This window comes from Rattus norvegicus, chromosome 10 (assembly GCF_036323735.1).
Source record: "Rattus norvegicus strain BN/NHsdMcwi chromosome 10, GRCr8, whole genome shotgun sequence".
In the NCBI taxonomy this organism is placed as follows: Eukaryota; Metazoa; Chordata; class Mammalia; order Rodentia; family Muridae; genus Rattus; species Rattus norvegicus.
In genome coordinates, this window is record NC_086028.1 from 56,262,602 (window position 1) to 56,281,627 (window position 19,026).

Genomic DNA, 19,026 nt, shown 5'->3' on the forward strand with positions numbered 1-19,026 from the left:
GTGACATTAGTCATTCGGAGAACGTTGATCCTCAGCGACACCCTCACTCTTCCCAACACAAAGCCTCACTCTAGATCTCAGTATTGGCTGATGCTCCACACCTGAACTTAGTTCCTCCTCAGTGACAACCCTGCATTCAGCCTCCTTCAGAGTTAAGGGTGCAGTGGCGGCTTCCTCCTGAAGGTGGCAGGAGCGGGCAAGATCTGAAGTCCCAACTCCTAGCTGCTCCTAATAGAAACTTTGAGCAGACCCTAAGGCTTCCTTTATGTCCAAGTGGGAGGATGCACTTTTAGGTTCCCCTCCTTTCCCAGTTTCTAGCAGATCAGCCTGCAGTTCTGGCTAGGTCTACTGATCTGCTGAACTTTATCCTCCAAGATGTGGCAGTGTTAGATGCTGTTTGAGGAAGACAAGGCCTCATTTTAGTTTCAGAGGGATTCTTAGTGAAGTGTTTCTGGCAGATCTGAACTGGGATGAGGCCTTAGGCCTTTGGAACTGTCCGGAGTTGGTTTTTTACGCCCCTACATGGACCAGACACTGGATATGAACCGTCCTAGGAAGGGGGCATAACCGTGGATGAGGTGGGATTTTTTTTGTTCGTTTTTTTATTTTTCGTTTTAGATTTGTTTATTTACATATAAGTGCTCTATCTGCATGTACACCTGCATGTCAGAAGAGGGCACCAGATCTCATTATAGATGGTTGTGAGCTACCATGTGGTTGCTGGGATTTGAACTCAGGTCCTCTGGAAGAGCAGCCAGTGCTTTTAACCTCTGAGCCTGATGAGGTGGTTCTTACTGGCAGAGAGCATCCTTGCAGCCATCAAACACCTCAGTGATGGGGGTGAGGTGCATGTCTAGCTTGGTCACAGAAACGACTCTGGATGGTTGTTTAAAGAGAACACAGAATGTCTGTGTTTTGGGATTTTATAACTCCCCTTTCAGTGTTGGCGATGGAAGATATGTTCTCTCACACACACTCTCTACTGAGCCCTAACCCAGGTCTTAGATTCCATTCTCACAGGCTTCAAGTCCCAGGATTGGTTTAGGGAGTGGCTACCTTCCCTGCGTCTCCATGTCTATAGCAAAGGGCACTATCACTTCCTCTAAGGCTGCCCTGAAGCAACAGAAAGGCGGGAGGAGAAAGAGTCCTCTGCACTTGAGAGAGGCTGTGCAATGTCACCGTTCCTACCCTATGGGCTGCATTCCCTGTGGTGGGAGAGGAGCCCTTGAAGCTGAAACTTGTCCCTATCTCTGGGAGGGAAGGAGGCAGCTAAGATTGAAAAAGTAGCTGAGATGTGCCCTGAAAGAAGACCTGTGGTAGAGGCCAGCACTGGACAAGCTTGTCAGCGTTTGGGAGACAGTCATGGGCTGGGCCAGTTTCCACAATCGGAGAGGTCAAAATCAGACTCTCCATTGCTGTATCCTACTCTGTCTATTCCTTTAGGTTTGAGAGTTGAAGTGTGGTCCTGGTGGGGAAAGTCATGGGCCATAGGTTTCCTGAACTTTTTCTGCCAAATGGAAGACCAGGAGAGGTCTGGACACAGGGGTCTAGAGCCTTTCGTGGTTCTCTGAGCACAAAACAGGAGGGCTCTGTGCAGCAGCTGCGGGGCAGTGTTCCTCTAGTCTCACGCTGGGGAGCTAGAAGGGAGAGGAGGCTGGAAGCACGGAGGTAGAGAAGGACATACACAGGGAGGCATTCCTGGTTCGCATGCCAATCAAGGGCATGAAGACTCTTCCATTGCAGCCTCACAAGGCTCTTTTAAGGCCCGATGTCTTTGGCCCCCTTTGTTTCAGGATCCTCCTCAACTCTGCTTTTGTTGGGACTCCTGTCCCCAGGTTGGCCTCAGAGAAGCCTTGTTTGGAGTAGGTGTGTCATTGGGGGCATGGGCTTTAAGACTCTCATGCTAGCTGCCTGGAAGTCAGTATTCTGCTAGCAGCCTTCAGATGAAGATGTGGAACTCTCATTTCCTCCTGTGCCATGTTTGCCTGGATGCTGCCATGTTCCTGCCTTGATGATAATGAACTGAACCTCTGAACCTGTAAGCCAGTCCCAATTAAATGTTTTAAATCTTTTAAAGATTTGCCTTGGTCATGGTGTCTGTTCACAGCAATAAAACCCTAATTGAGACAGTTATCTTGCTACTTTTTCCAAAACTGTGCTCTGTTTAAATATGGCTGAAGTAAAATGATTTAGACCAGACTCTAGAAATCTTGGTCCAGCAACAATTATAATAAAAAAAATCTATCTGAGCCAAGTTCCATTCTTTTTTAAAAATTATTGGTTATTTTATTAATTTACATTTTAAATGCTATCCCCTTTCTCAGTTCCCCTCCGAAACCCCCTATGTCCCCGCCACCCAACCTGCTCTACCACCCTAGCATTCCCCTATGCTGGGGCATCAAGCCTTCTCAGGACCAAGGGCCTCCCCTCTCATTGATGCCAGATAAGGCCATCCTCTGCTACATATGTGGCTAGAGTCATGGGTTCCTCCAATTCTTTGGTTGGTGGTTTAGTCTCTGGGAGCTCTGGGGGGTCTGGTTGGTTGATATTGTTGTTCTTCCTATGTGGTTGCAAACCCTTTTGGCTCCTTCAGTGCTTCCCCTAACTCTTCCATTGGGGTCTCTGTGCTCAGTCTGATGGTTGGCTGCAAGCATCCATCTCTGTATTTGTCAGGCTCTGGCAAAGCCTCTCAGGAGATAGCTATATCAGGTTCCTGACAGCAAGCTCTTCTTGGCATTAGCAATAGTGATTGGGTTTGGTGGCTGCATATGGGATGAATCCCCAGTTGGGGCAGTCTCTGAATGGCCTTTCCTTCACAACTTACAGACCATATGAAGCTTAAGAAGAAGGAAGACCAAAGTGTGGATGCTTCAGTCCTACTTAGAAGGGGGAACAAAATAATCACAGGAGGTAGAGAGCGGGAGGAACTTGGGAGGAAGAGAGGAGGGGGAGAAGAAAAAAGGGGGTAGGATCAGGTATGGGAGGAAATGGGGAAGATGTACGGAAGGGTAAGAAGATTGAACAGAGGTGTGTACCAATGGGGGATGGGAAATGGGGGTAGCCAGTAGAAAGAACCAGATTCCAGGAAAGCAAGAGGCTCCCAGGATCCCATGGTGATGACATTAGCTGAAATACCAAACAAAGGGGAGAGAGAATCTGTAGAGACCATATGGAGAGGTTAGACATGGCCTCCGGTTGAGGAATGGGGCCACTCACCCTTCTCAAAAAATTTAACCCAAGTTTTATTCTTGTCTCTTTGTGGATTATTTTCTCCTGCCTGTTGGAAAGTCTGCAGGGAATCTGAGGGGCCCAGCTTAAATGAAGAGCCCAGGTTAACACTACAAACTCCATCTTGCTTTCAGACTCCATTTTACAATTAACATGGCCTCTTAAACTCAGCTACTGGAAAAATCTCAAGTTGTTCCAAAAACATGTCACCCTGACAACAATCACAATTCTCCCAAGCAAATAGCCACTTCACTCCTAGTAACAACCAATCAGTACTTAAGGGATAATATCTTAAAGTATATTAATAAGCTAGCAACTGGGGTTGGGGATTTGGCTCAGTGGTAGAGCGCTTGCCTAGCAAGCACAAGGCCCTGGGTTCGGTCCTCAGCTCCGAAAAAAAGAAAAGAAAAAAAAAAGCTAGCAATCATTGTTCATACCAAGCTAAAGTTATTACTAGCCAATATAAGTGCACTAAGCAAATGTCAACCAATCATATGACTGCCAAATTGAAAAGTCTCTCACCCTACAACCATGACAAAAGGGCAAAACTTGTACCAGCTCAGGACCTTCCACACCTTTCTCTGTGCTAGGCAGGTTAGTAGGTCTGAGTTTGAGCTTAAATAAAGACTTTTTGCTTTTCTATGATTTTGTTGAAGGTATTTACTGGTCCTTTGAGCTGGGAGTCTTCACTCTCTTCTATACCTATTATCCTTAGGTTTGATCTTCTCATTGAGTCCTGGATTTCCTGTATGTTTTGGACCAGTAGCTTTTTCCGCTTTACATTATCTTTGACAGTTGAGTCAATGATTTCTATGGAATCTTCTGCTCCTGAGATTCTCTCTTCCATCTCTTGTATTCTGTTGGTGAAACTTGTATCTACAGCTCCTTGTCTCTTCTTTTGGTTTTCTATATCCAGGGTTGTTTCCATGTGTTCTTTCTTGATTGCTTCTATTTCCATTTTTAATTCCTTCAACTGTTTGATTGTGTTTTCCTGGAATTCTTTCAGGGATTTTTGCGATTCCTCTCTGTAGGCTTTTACTTGTTTATTAATGTTTTCCTGTGCTTCCCTAAGTGTGTTCATGTCTTTCTTGAAGTCCTCCAGCATCATGATCAAATATGATTTTGAAACTAGATCTTGCTTTTCTGGTGTGTTTGGATATTCCATGTTTGTTTTGGTGGGAGAATTGGGCTCCGATGATGGCATGTAGTCTTGGTTTCTGTTGCTTGGGTTCCTGCGCTTGCCTCTCGCCATCAGATTATCTCTAGTGTTACTTTGTTCTGCTATTTCTGACAGTGGCTAGACTGTCCTATAAGCCTGTGTGTCAGGAGTGCTGTAGACCTGTTTTCCTCTCTTTCAGTCAGTTATGGGGACAGAGTGTTCTGCTTTCGGGCGTGTAGTTTTTCCTCTCTACAGGTCTTCAGCTCTTCCTGTGGGCCTATGTCTTGAGTTCACCAGGCAGCTTTCTTGCAGCAGAAAATTTGGTCTTACCTGTGGTCCCGAGGCTCAGGTTCGCTCGTGGGGTGCTGCCCAGGGGCTCTCTGCAGCGGCAGCAACCAGGAAGACCTGTGCCGCCCCTTCCGGGAGCTTCAGTGCACCAGGATTCCAGATGGTCTTTGGCTTTTTCCTCTGGCGTCCGAGATGTGTGTGCAGGGAGCAGTCTCTTCTGGTTTCCCAGGCTTGTCTGCCTCTCTGAAGGTTTAGCTCTCCCTCCCACGGGATTTGGGTGCAGAGAACTGTTTATCCGGTCTGTTTCCTTCAGGGTCCGGCGGTGTCTCTCAAGACTTTTTGCTTTTACATATGAGTCAGACTCCTGATGGTCTCTGGTGGTTTGTGGGGACCTCGAGTCATGGACATAACATCTGGAGGCTTGTCCAGGATTCACATGCCACTAGCCTCCCAACTAGGACCCCTGACCCAAGGAGTTGACAATTGATAAGTGTGCTTTAGATAATGTTTGTCCAAACGTTTGGCCATTTTTGTTTTAGTAAATATAGATACCAGTAAATCAGTAATTTAGTATTGCCATATGGGACCCAAGCAGACACACTGGACCTCCAAGGCAACAGGTGCCAGGAGACTTTCCTGACTCACTAGGAGGGGACTGGATCCCCCTTGTTTCTTTGAAGAGACACAGCGGATTGAGACTGCCATATGACAGTCAGCTATCTCTCACTTTTGCTTTTGATACTGTGCTCAGATTGGCATTAGTGTGTTTGTGTGTCTTAGTTAGGGTTTTATTGCCATGAACAGACACCATGACACATGGCAAGTCTTGTAAAGGACAACATTTAATTGACTTATAGGTTCAGAGGTTCAGTCCATTATTGTCAAGGCAAGAGCATGGCAGCATCCAGCAGGCATGGTGCACACAGAGCTGAGAGTTCAACATCTTCATCTGAAGGCTGCTAGTGGAAGACTCACTTCTAGGCAGCTAGGTGAGGGTCTTAAGCCCACATCCACAGAGACACACCTACTCCAACAAGGCCACACCTCCTAATAGAACCACTCCCTGGGCCAAACATATACAAATCATCACATTATGTTTCTTTAATTTGTTTTATTGTATTTAGTTTTTATTTTTGAACTTAGGATAATGGGACAGACCCAGATGATCCCTTTGACACTTTTTTTGGATGAATTTAAGGACTTTAATATTAGGGCTAGAGACTTAGGGCTAAAAGTTAGAAAGGACAGACTAACCATCTTTATAGGTTGGAATGGCCAGCTTTCCATGTCAGATAGCTATCTGAGGGGACCCGGGACTCCCTCACGATATGGAAAGTCAAAAATGTCATCAGTAGTAGGCTTGGCCACCCAGACCAAATCCCTTATATCATCACCTAGCAAGACTTTTAGACAACCCACCAACCTGGGTGAAACAACTACTTCCTCCAAGATACATCCTTACAACAAAAGAATACAAGACAGAGAAACCTAAACAAACTGGTCCTATCTACCCGTTTTGCAGGATAGCAGGGATACAGATTTCTTTCTCTCCCCTCCTCCCCCTACCAGAACTGGCTACTGGCTGCATATGTCCCACAGCCAGTGCTGGAGGGGGCTGAACTGATGGCAATACCAGGAGAAACAGAAAGGGCAACTGCTCCCTTATTAACACTCCACATACCAGGGGTCATGCACAAAACACCTGACACCATAGTATCCCTCCCTTTTAGGGCCACAGGAACACCCAGATGACCAGGGGGAGCAATCCTTACAATATTGACCTTTTTCTACCAGTGATTTGTGTAATTGGAAGGTGCAGAACCCCAAATATTTGGAGAGGCCAGGGGCCCTTATAGATCTTTTAGATTCAGTAATCTTTACCCATCAACCTACTTGGGATAATTGTCAGCAACTGCTATAAATTCTCTTCCCCACAGAAGAAGAGAAGAAGTATTATTAATAAGGCTCAGAAATTAGTTCTGGGTAAGAACAGGGCCCATACTACTAACAAGTTGGTTATTGACCCTTCTTCTCCTTTAGCTAGACTCACTGGGATGACAACATGGTTGAAGGTAAGAAGAGGCTCTGGGTCTACCTATAAACTCTAATGGGGGGCCTCTGGGTGACTGCTTGTTACCCCATTAATTTAGCTAAGATAGGAGATGTTAGATAGGGAGTCCCATGTAGGCTTTCTAGAGAAATTTGTGACAACATTCTGGACTTACACCTCACTAGACCCGGAGTCACCAGAGAACAAGTCAACGATGATCATGATGGCCTTCACCAATCAAACAGAGGCAGACATAAAGAGTAAGTTACAGGAAGTAGATAAGATACAAGAAAAGTCCCTACAAAAAATGTTGGAAAGTAAACAATAACAGAGTCTCCTAAAGACAAAACAGGCCTGATCCAATGCCAAACAAATGGGGGATTTGGCTAAAATCTTCCTGGCCATCATAGCTGACACGAATGTGGAAAGCCAATAACAACTAACATCTAGTGGGTGACAAAGGTAAGAGACCATCAAGAACAGATTAGCCCCAGCTCCAAAAAATCCAGTGTTCATATTGCAAAAGATAGGACAATAAATCAAAGCTTGCCCTAAAAACACTCAAGAAAACAGGAGGAGGTCAAGCAAAAGTGCTGAAAAGAGAACTAAGTGATTAGAGAAGATGGGGTTCGGACCTCCTCCCTGAACCTAGCTAGGGTAACCATCAAAATGGAAGGGAAGCCTATCAAATTTCTAATAGATACAAGAGCTCAACATTCAGTCCTCATAGAGACACATGGAAAGTTGTCAAACAAAACGTCATGGGTACAAGGGGCTACAGGCATGAACATATAGATTACCAAAAAATGGTAGCCCTTGGAGTGGGCTGGTTATCCCATTCCTTTTTAATCATGCCTAAATGTCCCTATCCCTTATTAGGAAAAGACTTACTAACCAAAATTGGGGCTCAAATTACTTTTGACCCTGAGGGGATTTCCATCATGAGTAGAGATGGATGGCCAATGCAGGTCTTCAGTTTGTCTTTAGAAGATAAATATAGACTACATTGAAGAATTGAGCCCATCAGAGAAGAAATCTCCACATGGCTACACGCTAGGTGGATAAAGGTATATAGGGGCAATGATTCTGGGACTGAGTCTCAGCCCTACCTGATGACACTTCAGCCCAATGAGCAGAGTTGATTGCCCTAACAAAGGCCCTCAACTTGGACAAAGAAAAGCAGGATACTATTTATACTGATAGCAGATAGGTTTTCACCACTGCACATGTTCATGGGGGCCATTTGTTAAGAGAGGGGACTACTTATGCCAGAGGGAAAGACTATCAAAAATAAACGAGAAATTTTAGACTTATTACAAGACATCTGGTTACCCCAAAAGTTGGCAATTATTTATTTCCCAGGCAACTCTGGAGGAGGTCAAAGACAATTAAAAGTCAGATGCAGCCACCCTTAACCCTACGCCAACCCTGACCCTTAGATTGCCAATCCTGCATCATCCGCTGTACCAGAAAAACCTAAATATTCTAAGGGGGACATTGCTTACATCAAAACCAAACTGCCTATGTCTCACAAGCCTAAAGATTGGTGGCTCACTAGAGATGGTAAGTTGATCCTGTCTAAACACCTCACTAAGAAATTGTTCCGACATATCACCAGACTACCCAACTGGGTATGAGGTAAATGGAGTATCTTATTCAACATGTGGACTTGAAGATTTCTTACCTAAAATCTTTAGTGGAACAAGTTGCCTCCAAATGCCTCACCTGCAAACTTACAGATGTGGACCATCAACACAAAGAAAGAGGCTCTCAATAAAGAGGAACCAGACCAGGTGCCCATTAAGAAATAGACTTCACAGGGGTTGGGGATTTGGCTCAGTGGTAGAGCGCTTGCCTAGCAACCGCAAGGCCCTGGGTTCGGTCCCCAGCTCCGAAAAAAAAAGAAAAGAAAAAAAAAAGAAATAGACTTCACTAATGTAAAACCAGGCAAACAGGGTAACTCCTGTTACTCACTTTTGGGCCCTACATCCTTAATAGACTGGTTAACTTTGTCAGAGACCAAGCCAATACTGTACAACTCTTAGTCCTTAAGTCTCAATATTGACTATTAAAACTTAAGACCATAGATACTGAGGTTCGTCTTAGGTACTTGTGAAGTGGGGAATAAAGGGTCCAACTTAAATGAAGAGCCCAGCTTAACATTACAGACTCAATTTTGCTTTCAGATTCCATTTTATAATTAACATGACATCTAAATGAACTCAGCTAATAGAAAAACCCCAAGTTGTCCCCAAAACCATGTCATCCTGATAACAATGACAATTACTCTAAGGAAATAGCCACTCCACTCCTAGCAACAACCAAGGAAAAGTACCTAATGTCTTAAAATAGTAAATTAAGCTAGCAATCTTTGTTTATACCAAGCTAAAATCATTACTAGCCAACAAAAGTGCATCAACAAATGTCAACCAATCATATAATTGCCAAATCGAAAAGTCTCTCACCCTAAAACCATGATGAAAAGGCCAGGGTTGTACCAGCTCAGGACCTTCCACACCTTTCACTGTGCTAGAGAAGTTAGAAGGTTGGGGTTGGGGATTTAGCTCAGTGGTAGAGCGCTTGCCTAGGAAGCGCAAGGCCCTGGGTTCGGTCCCCAGCTCCGAAAAAAAAGAAAAAAAAAAGTTAGAAGGTCGAAACTTGAACTTAAATAAAGACTCTTCATTTTTATATACAAGTTAGACTCCTGATGTCTCTAGTGGTCTATAGAGACCCTGAGATCTAGACGTAACATCTTTGTGGATCACTTTCCCTATCTGTTGTGAAGCCTTCAGGGAATCACCATGATACTACACAGTCCCAATGGTTTTAATTCCTCAATAAAAAGACACATACTAATAGGTTCGATTAGAAAACGGGACCCACCTTTTTGCTGCTTCCAGGAAACACACCCCATTAACATTACTTTGGCACAAACTAGAATTACCTGGGAGGAGGAACCTCAATTGAGAAAAGGCCTTCATCATATAGATTGTAGGCAAGTCTGCAGAACATTTTTGATTAATTGTTAATATGGGAGTACCCAGCTTACCGTGGGCAGTGTTACTCCTAGGCTGCTGGTACTGTGCTGTACAAGAAAGCAGGAAGTCATGAAGAACAATCCAGTAAACCTTGTTTCTCTATGGCCTCTGCTTAAGTTCCTGCCTCCAGGTTTCTGACTTAGGTTCCTGTATTGATTTCCCTTCATGATGGACTGTGATGTAGAAAATTAAGCTGAAGTAAATTCTTTCTTCCCCAAGTTGCCTTTGGTTTTGATGTCTCATCACAGCAAAATAAACTCTTACTAAGGCCCACAATAATGAGAATCCCTTTCATTGAGCCATCTTCATGCATGTACGTATGTATGTATGTATGAACGTATGTATGTATGTATGTATGTATGTATGTATGTATGTATCTCATCTATCTATCTATCTATCTATCTATCTATCTATCTATCTATCTATCTATCAATCTATCTAATCTCTATCATCTTCTTTCTTCCTATCCCTTTCCTGTTCTTTAATAGTCACTGTGGTGATTTGAATGAAAATGGCCCTTATAGATTCACGTGTTTGGATGCTTGGTCCATAGGAAGTGGCACTATTAGGAGGTGTGGCCTTCTTGGAGTAGGTGTGGCCTTATTGGAGAAAGTGTATTACTGTGGGAGCAGGCTTTGAGGTCTTATAAGCTGAAGTCTGGCCAGTGTGACACAGAGTCTCCTTCTACTGCCTGTGGATCAAGATGTAGAACTCTCAGCTACTTCTTCAGCACCATGTCTGCCTGCAGGCTGCCATGTTCCTGCTATGATGATAACAGACTAAACCTCTAAATCTGTAAGCCAGCCCCAATGAAATGTTTTCCTTTATAAGAGTTGCCACGGTCATGGTGTTTCTTCACAACAATAAAATCCTAAGATAGTCACTCTATTACTTTTAAATATTTTCTTAAAGGTGATTTTTTTCTGTTTGTTGCTCAGATTATTCTTAAACTATTTTGAACTCCAGCCATTTACCTGCTTTGGCCTCTTGAGTAATGGCCTGATAAGCCTCTGACAATTAAAATAAGCAAGTCCAATTAAAATGTAGGTTCTACCATGAAAAAAAGCTTGAGAATGGGAAAAATAGAAGACTCAAGACAAAACAAAATTCAAAACATTTCTTCCCTGAGAAATTTTCTCTTTCTGGTCCACTTGTGTCAACATTCTCTTCTATGGTACCTTGTATGTGGTTGACCATTGCAAGTGCTACGCCATATGGTAATTAGAGTAGAAGACTGTCTTTTCTCCCAAGTTGTGATATCCATAGGGCAGCAACTGTATTTTATGTTTTGTGACTAATAGGGATTATCATAAAGTCAGTGCTTAGTGAATGTTTATGGAATGACTCAAGGGGAGACTGAAATTGAGGGACCACTGATACTGAGTACTCATATTGAGTAACGATTGCAGTACAGAGTCATGGGCCCTGGGAAGGGACATCCACTATGCTGTTAGGACTAGAGTGTTGACAAGAACTATTTTAGGTTGAGCACTAAGGGCCTTAGTCACATCATTACTCAAGGAAATCAGCTTTGTAAAGAAAAATAAGAATTCTAATATAAATATATCCATACTCATTCTGAAGTGACGAGGAAAGATCTCAGTGCTAAGGTCACTGTAATGAGGGAGGGGGATTGTGGTGGTTTGAATAGGTTTGGCCCCCATAGATTCATTTGGTGAATACTTGTCCATAGGGAGTGGTACCATCAGGAGGTGTGGCCTTATTGGAGTAAGTGTGGCCTTGTTGGAGAAAGTACATCACTATCTAGGTGGGCTTTAAAGCCTCCTATGCCTTGGGTCTTCCCACTGTGGAATCAGAGCTTCCTCCTCTGCCTGTAGAAGACAGTCTCCTTTTGGCTGGCCTTAGATCAAGATGTAAAACTCTCAGTTCCTTCTCTAGCACCATGTCTACCTGGACACTGCTATACTTCTTGACATGATGATAGTGGACTGACCCTCTGAAATGGTAAGCCAGCACCAATGAAATGCTTGACTTTATAAGAGTTGTCTTGGTATCTCCTCACAGCAATAAGGCCTTAACCAAGACAGAAGTTGGCACTAGGCACTGGGGTATTGCTGGGATAGGTCTGACCATGCTTTTGTTTGAAAAAAATGTGTATTTTGGGACTTCAGATTAATAAAGCAGCGGAATGCTTAAATGGGGCTTAATGGGTCATACTAATAGGAACATGGACCATAGTGGTGTTTAGAGTGATTTGAACTTTAGAGACCTGGTTTAAGAGATTTTAGAGGAGAAAAATCTTAGTATGTTGCCTAGAGATTATTTTTATGATATTTTGGTGAAGTGTGTGGCTGGTTTCTGAAGAGTCTGCCTTAGGCTAAGGTTAATTCAGATTAATTACACTGCAAAGGAAATCTCAAAATATCCTAGCATAGACTCTGTCCTGTGGTTCACTCTTATGAAGAGCATTTTAATCAAGCATAGCAAACTGAGAAATGAAAAATACAAAATGAATGGTTCAAAGGGGCACTAGGAACTAGAATGGAGCTAAATCCTGTTTTCATGGATATTGAATGAAATTAAGGGCGTGGTGACCCTGGGGAAAGATCCCACCCAGCTAAGCTTATTATTTATGTGCTCAAAGTTGAAAAAGGTATAGTTATATCATATTAGGTGTTAATATGACCTGGCTGTTGTTTTCATCTAGACATAAGGAGATATGCTTGTGTGTCAAATTGACAAGTGATGCATTGCGATGGCTATTCTTGGATATCAACTTGACTATATCTGGAATGAACTACAATTTAGAACCTATAAAGATCTTGTGAAGAAGAATTAAAGAAAGTCTTAGGTCCAGGAGTGGTGGTACACACCTTTAATCCTAGGACACAGTCAAGCAGATCTCCAAGTTCAAGGCCAACCTGGTATGGAGCAAGTTCCAGGTAAAGAAAAAGCTTAGGTCCAGGCATGGTGGCACACACCTTTAATCCCAGCACTCAGGAGACAGAGGCATGCAGAGTTCAATGTCAGCCTACTCTACAGAGCAGGTTCCAGAACAGTTGAGATTAGACAGTGAAGGAAAGCATTGAAAACAGAAAGCTGGTGAAGATGTATAGAGCAAGGGGCCATGTTCTAGTCCCAGAAAGCCATAGAACATGGCTTTGGCCATGTGACTCTGATTCTAGAGTCAAGAAGAGAAAGAATACTGGCACAATTGATGCTGGTTACCTGGAGCTAATAAATTAGCGGTGATCAAGAAAAGACTAGCATTGGCGAGATGAAATCTTCTGAGAAGTATTTCCTGAGAATACAAAGAAGCTGTGTTCCAGAGATAGACCTCATGCTGGCAGCCAGATTTGGCAAAGTGTAAGAATCACCTAGGTAGTACTGGTTTTAAAGGCATGAAGAGTTCATGGAGGGCAGCTGAGGCTTGGCATTGTGAGAGGCTAGGAAAGGCCATTGGTGAAGGTTCGGTCTTAGTGGTGGTTGAAGGCCCAGGACTGAGGGGTTGCGCAAAGAGGTTGAGAGAGAGAGAGAGAGAGAGAGAGAGAGAGAGAGAGAGAGAGAGAGAGAGAGAGGTGTCTGCCTGCCATTCAGAGTCAAGGCAGGTCAGAGCTTGTTGACAGATTTCCTGGTCTGCGGAGTCATGGAATGATAAGAGGAGGTGCACTTGAGGCTCAGGGCGAGGAGTTGAATGTTCTAGTGACCTTGGTGGAAGGAACAGGAAGGCTTCTGGATTAGAACTTACTTCAGCACTTGTTTCTGTTAGCTTGTGGCTTTGCTTTCCATGGTACTGTGTAGTATAAAAAGGCTAAGAAAAACAAATGAGGCTGGTGTGGTATTGACCTGTAGCCCTCCAATATCTGTCTTCTCTCTGCCTTTCTTATCTTTAATCCTTGCTTCCCCTCAGAGGCTGTTCAACCCTGTACCAGCATGTCTGGTACAATCTTGTGATGTTGGAAGTATGTGATCTGCTTTTTAATTTTGATTTTATAGGGAATTACAGTAAAGAGATTGCATGAATCTCAGAAGAGAGTTTGAATTCTTCAACCAACTTACATCCTTTGGCTCTGTATGCCCCAGAATCAATGTAAACTTTGGTTCATAGTGCCACCCAGTGTGAAACAGCAGCAGAGGTGACCCCAGGCTCACACAGCTAGTTATGTGTTTTATAAATAATCTGTCCTTGTCCTTATTCGGGGCTCTGCTGGTTTGGGTGAACACTGGCCATCTTGGGAAGGTTTGCTTGTTTCACTGCAGTTTGGTATGTGGGACAGTCCAATTCAGATTTGCTGCAAAAGTCCACACAGGTCCCAGTTTCTCTCTCTCTGTCTCTCTGTCTCTGTCTCTGTCTCTGTTTCTGTCTCTGTCTCTGTCTCTCTCTGCCTTTCTCTTTCTCAGGGGAATTCAGAGGTTTGGTCTCATTTACCAACTGACACACAGCTTAGATCAAACATGGCTGCCACACCTTGAAGGAGGCACTGCTCACTGGTTAAAGTAAACCATACTTCCAGGGTGGCCATCATGGTCAACACATCCACAAACCTGTTGATCTCCTGACACTAGACCTTATGGACAAGGTAGAAGATCGAGGATTCACATCGTGATGGGTGTGATAAAGAAATCGTTGGCATACTGCTAGGGTTTGATGGTTTTGTCCCTGTGATGGTGGAAGATGCCACAGATTGAAGTTACACCGGAAGTAAGAAAGATACAAAACTAGCTCTGAAACTGCTAAATGGAAAGAATGTAACAATGTTGATTTTTGGAGGAGAAAGACTTGTCACGTGACTGTTACAAGTTACATGTTAGCTCTTTTCAAATATTTAATGTTTAGATTATATAAAACAAAGTTTCCACGAAAAGGAAATACTTCGAAGATACACAGCCATTTTATGCTAATCATGATTATTTTGGAGTAAGAGGAATTTTTTTTTGTTATTTTTTTAATAGATTACAAAAATATTTTTGGTTAAAAAAGGTAAAACATATGAGGTGTCAGAAGTCAAAAGCTTTTGATTTTTTTGTAATGTTTCTTCTGGAAGACATAAAAATGTTAAATAAACATTCTAACCTGGTAAGGAAGGACAAACCTTGAAAACACAGATGTGCCCTCAGCCTAGACTTCTGCCCCCCCTGACTCAGCAAAGAAACTGGATCATCCTGCTCTCTGTTGTGACTAGTGCTATCAGGTCACACAGATACACACATTTTGACAGTGAAGCCACAGCTAGTAACTTGGCACAAAACAGACTCCAATTAATGGGAGTTTATAGTTTAAAAAAAAAGCCTTTTCCCAGCAGAGTGCTACTTAAGCAGATAGTTGCCATTTTATATTCCTTAATACGTTTTCTTTATGTAGGACATTTAAAAATGATGAACCTTTAATCATCTTAAAGATCAATTTTAAGAAAATTACTGTTGTAATTGGGTTTAATTACCATTAACACAACAATGTAAACATGGCAATAAACTTTTTTTATTGTATAAAGTATATTTCTTCCAAATCACTGGCTTATGTTAGATGAATGTGTACTCTAAAAATCTCTATTTCTAAGTACTTACTGTCCCGTTGGATTCTTTAAAGAACCTGACACTGACAACAGTGTCAGGTGTCTCTCGCTGGTCCCACAAGGTGTGTTTGTATTCCTGGGACACCAGCTGTGTGGGCTGCAGATTATAGCTTGAGATACCCAGCCTAGAGAAGAAGAATAACACTTCTGGCAAGAAAACTTAATACTGAGCTGTTCTATTCACTAATACTGTTTTCCCTGCAAATGTGCCATTGTCTGACTGAAGCGACTGGTCCTGACCGCTGTCCATGAGGCTTGTCTTCTGGAGGAGCCAAGTTGAGAACCTCCGCTCTGGAGACTGTCTCAGTGCAGATCTGTTGTTGGCCATTGTTCTATCAGGGGTCGTGTCAGACACAGCACTCGAATTGCAAGGAGTTGACAGAGAAAAGGATGGGAACTCACTTTAATACATCAATAATTCATGAAATAAAAATACTTCCTTTTTATAAAATTTAAGATGCTCACTGTATAGAAAATATATTTACTATTGATATTTTAGCATTTTAACTTATTTACAAATAAGATCAGTGTGTCATACCTGTCACACAGGTTTAAGGACCTTGATTGACAGCCCAGTGTATCATATCTGTCATAATCATTTAAGAACCTTCATGGACAGCCTGGTGTGTCATATCTGTCACACACATTTAAGAACCTTGACTCAATCTATAATTATTTGCTTAGTCTTAGGTTATTTCTAAACATTGGATGAAGTCAATACAGCAGAAAGGTGGTCAAAACTGAAATTATCTCTTGTCCACTAAATATCCTAGATAATTTTAGATAATAAGTCTGGACAAAAACTACCTGCCTGTAACCCAGTGAAGGGCAGGAGTTAGAATGAGGAAAATACTGTTTTCCAAAAGAGAAAGAGAAGCAGGGTGCAGAGATCCACACAGTAGAGCGAGCACACCTGCAGAGTCAAGAGGAAAGATGGATGACACTGAGAAGCTGGCTAACTGCTCTGTGCATGGGTCTGTCAGGGAGGAATGCAGAAGCTTCATCCAGAAGGGAAGCTGGTGGTCTGGGGAAAGAGACTGGCAGGGCTGTCCTGGGGACAAGTACACAGACTTACAAGCCTCAAGTCCCACTGTGGGTTTTGGTGAGGCATTCCTCTGGTAGATTGGTGAACAATGGAGAAGAGTTCCATTTTGTTATTCATTCTTTTATAAAATTAAAACGTATTTTGGGCATGTGAATGGGTGTATGGGTGACCAAGGAGTGGGAAGGAGTCTGTTGGATCCCATGAAGCTGGTGTTATCCACAGTTGTCAGCTGTCTGAAGTGGGTGCTGGGAGGAGGACTCTGATCATATCAAGAGCAGTTCCTAACCACTGAGCCTTCTGTTCAATCATCCGTTCTACCTTGGCACATCAGTTTCTTAAGCTGTGACTCTCACCTCCATATGGGATGATGTATGCAAATGTGAGGCTTGTAAGTTCATCACAAGAACAGAAGGCTTGTGCATGTGTAACTGCCCAAGATTAATTGACAATGCGCACTGACTCTGAGGTGTTTCTGGCAGTGAGTCCCATGCTGTGTCATGTGACTTCTCTGCATCTCTGTTTCCGAGCACATAACATGAGTTTAAAAAGTCCCCTTCTCCCATATATATACAGCCGCCAAAACTAGATAAGATTGATGAAGCTCAAAAATGCATGCTGAAAGGGACCGGATATAGATTTCTCCTGAGAGACACATCTAGAGCATGTCCAATACAGAGGTCACTGCTAGCAGCAAACCACCAAACTGAGAATAGGACCTCCTTTGGGGGAATTAGAGGAAGAATTGAAAGAGCTGAAGGGACTTGCAACCCCCTAAGAAAAACAATGCCAACCAACCAGAGCTTCCAGGGACTAAACCACTACCAAAAGACTGTACATGGACTGACCCATATGCAGGGTTCCAACTGCATATGTAGCAGAGAATAGCCTTGTTGGGGCACCAGTGGAAGGGGAAGCCTTTGGTCCTGCCAAGGTTGGACACCCAGGGCAGGGGACTATGGGGGGGAGGAGTAAGGGGGATGGATAGGGGGAATACCTGTATGGGGGAGGGGGAGGGGATGGGGACTTATGGACAGGAAACCTGGAAGGGGAATAACTTTTGAAATGTAAGTAAAGAAATATTATTTACTAAAATTTTTTTTTGGCTCTTTTTTAAAATTTTTTTTTTTTAAAAAGTCCCCTTCCCTTCCTGTGAGGCACTCACTTTCCAGGGAAAACTATCATCTTTTTGTTTCCATTCCCATGATCCCCAGTCCTGCTTGCATTTATGATGCGTCAGGTTGTCCCTAGGCTGGCTGCTCTGATCTACTTTGAGAACGGGGATCAAGGCCTGAATAGACTTGCTGCCTCCACTGGATGTTTTCTGAGATGCTCACTCCACATGAATATAGGGCTAGGGAAGGCCAAAAGGGATCATGCGGATCACCAAGAAATGTCATGGAAGCACTGCCACAAGAAAGGGAACTCAGATGGCCCTGGGTTACACATGGAGAAACTAAGGAAGGCCAGGTAGAGCCAGGACTCTAAGGAGAATGTTCATCCTTAGTCACCAGGATGTCAGAGTCTAACAGAGACCCCTCCCGACTTCTCAAGGAGGTCCATGATCAGGTGAGGATGGGTCTCCTTCAGAGCTTGGTAGAAATGGTCTTTGCAATCCCAGCTCCAGGACCGGCTGCCCCTGAAGAGCTTCCTCATCTTGTCTTGGTTTGTGGCCTCAGCCCTCACTGTCTCATAATCTTCTTCACTCAGCACCAGACCATGCAGCTTGTCCAAGAGAGGGTCCACTGATGTCACTCGGGCCACCAGCTGCTCCCGATGCTGGTCCACGAAGTGTAGCAGGGCAGGAGCATCTAAGGGTAAATGAGACTGGCTCTGAGCAAAGAAATGCTCCTTTGGGGTCTCTGATTGGCTGCCCACCTCTGGCTCTTTTCCTGCATCCCTGCATCCCTTCCTCTGGAGGGCCATTGGGAGTTTTTCTTCACCTTTCTTGGGGCTAGTTATTAGTTTGAAATTTTATCTGACTAGGGGGAAGGGTTTATGGTTGGGCAGTAAGTTTGGGAATGGGTGAACTTATTGTCACTGTGGTAAGCAGCAGGGGTCATGAGAGGAACCCCCTTCTTGGTATGAACTTCTACATTCTGGAGAAATTTGCAAACTGAGGTTCCCTCCTTTCTCTCTGCTCTTTTCTCAAGGGTGAGGTGAAGTACCGGCCAAATATGATTGGCTTCTCTAGTGTCTTACAATTTTACTAACCTTTGGGGGCTGAAGCCATCCTGGGCAGTGCAGGTCTGAGGTCCCCTGGAAGAAAAGGGAGATGAAGCATCTGTAATGGTGCCCACCAACACTCAGTGCATTCTGTGAAACTCCTACCCATGCCTGGATTCTGAGACTGAACTACAGACATTCTGTGGAAGGCAAACAGTTCCTCAGTTATCCAGAGCATCTTGGCTTATCATCATAGAGAGAATAGACCTGGAAACATGCATCTTAGGCCTACCCTATCATCACAGAGAGTAGATGTGGGAATGAGCAATAGACACTTCTCCCACATGATCTCAGACTCAATTTTATCCGCAACTGAATTCCTTTCGAACAACTAACCAAGTCCTTTGCTAGATGGCTTTGACATTTAATTCTTGGTTAAATAAACAACAAAACAAAGTAAAACAAAAATCCTACTTTTTTGTCCTTGTTTGACTTTGTACATGCGCATATGATAAACTTGT

At 43.4% G+C, this 19,026-nt stretch overlaps 1 protein-coding gene across 5 annotated transcripts in view; it reads right to left on the bottom strand.

Annotated features, from left to right (window-relative positions):
• Positions 1-14,532: 14,532 nt before the first annotated feature.
• Positions 14,533-19,026, bottom strand: part of Nlrp1a (NLR family, pyrin domain containing 1A) — a 55,096-nt gene continuing 50,602 nt past the window's right edge. For 4 of the 5 annotated variants that reach the window (XM_039086323.2, XM_006246755.5, XM_039086324.2 and 1 more), the window contains 2 exons: positions 18,554-18,598; positions 14,533-18,150 (listed from right to left, as the gene is read on the bottom strand). In XM_039086323.2, coding sequence (XP_038942251.1) covers positions 17,858-18,150; positions 18,554-18,598 — 338 coding nt within the window. In that variant the 3' untranslated portion in view covers positions 14,533-17,857. Of the gene's footprint in view, positions 18,151-18,553; positions 18,599-19,026 lie in introns of those variants that run through there. The other variant, XR_005489886.2, reaches the window with a different exon arrangement.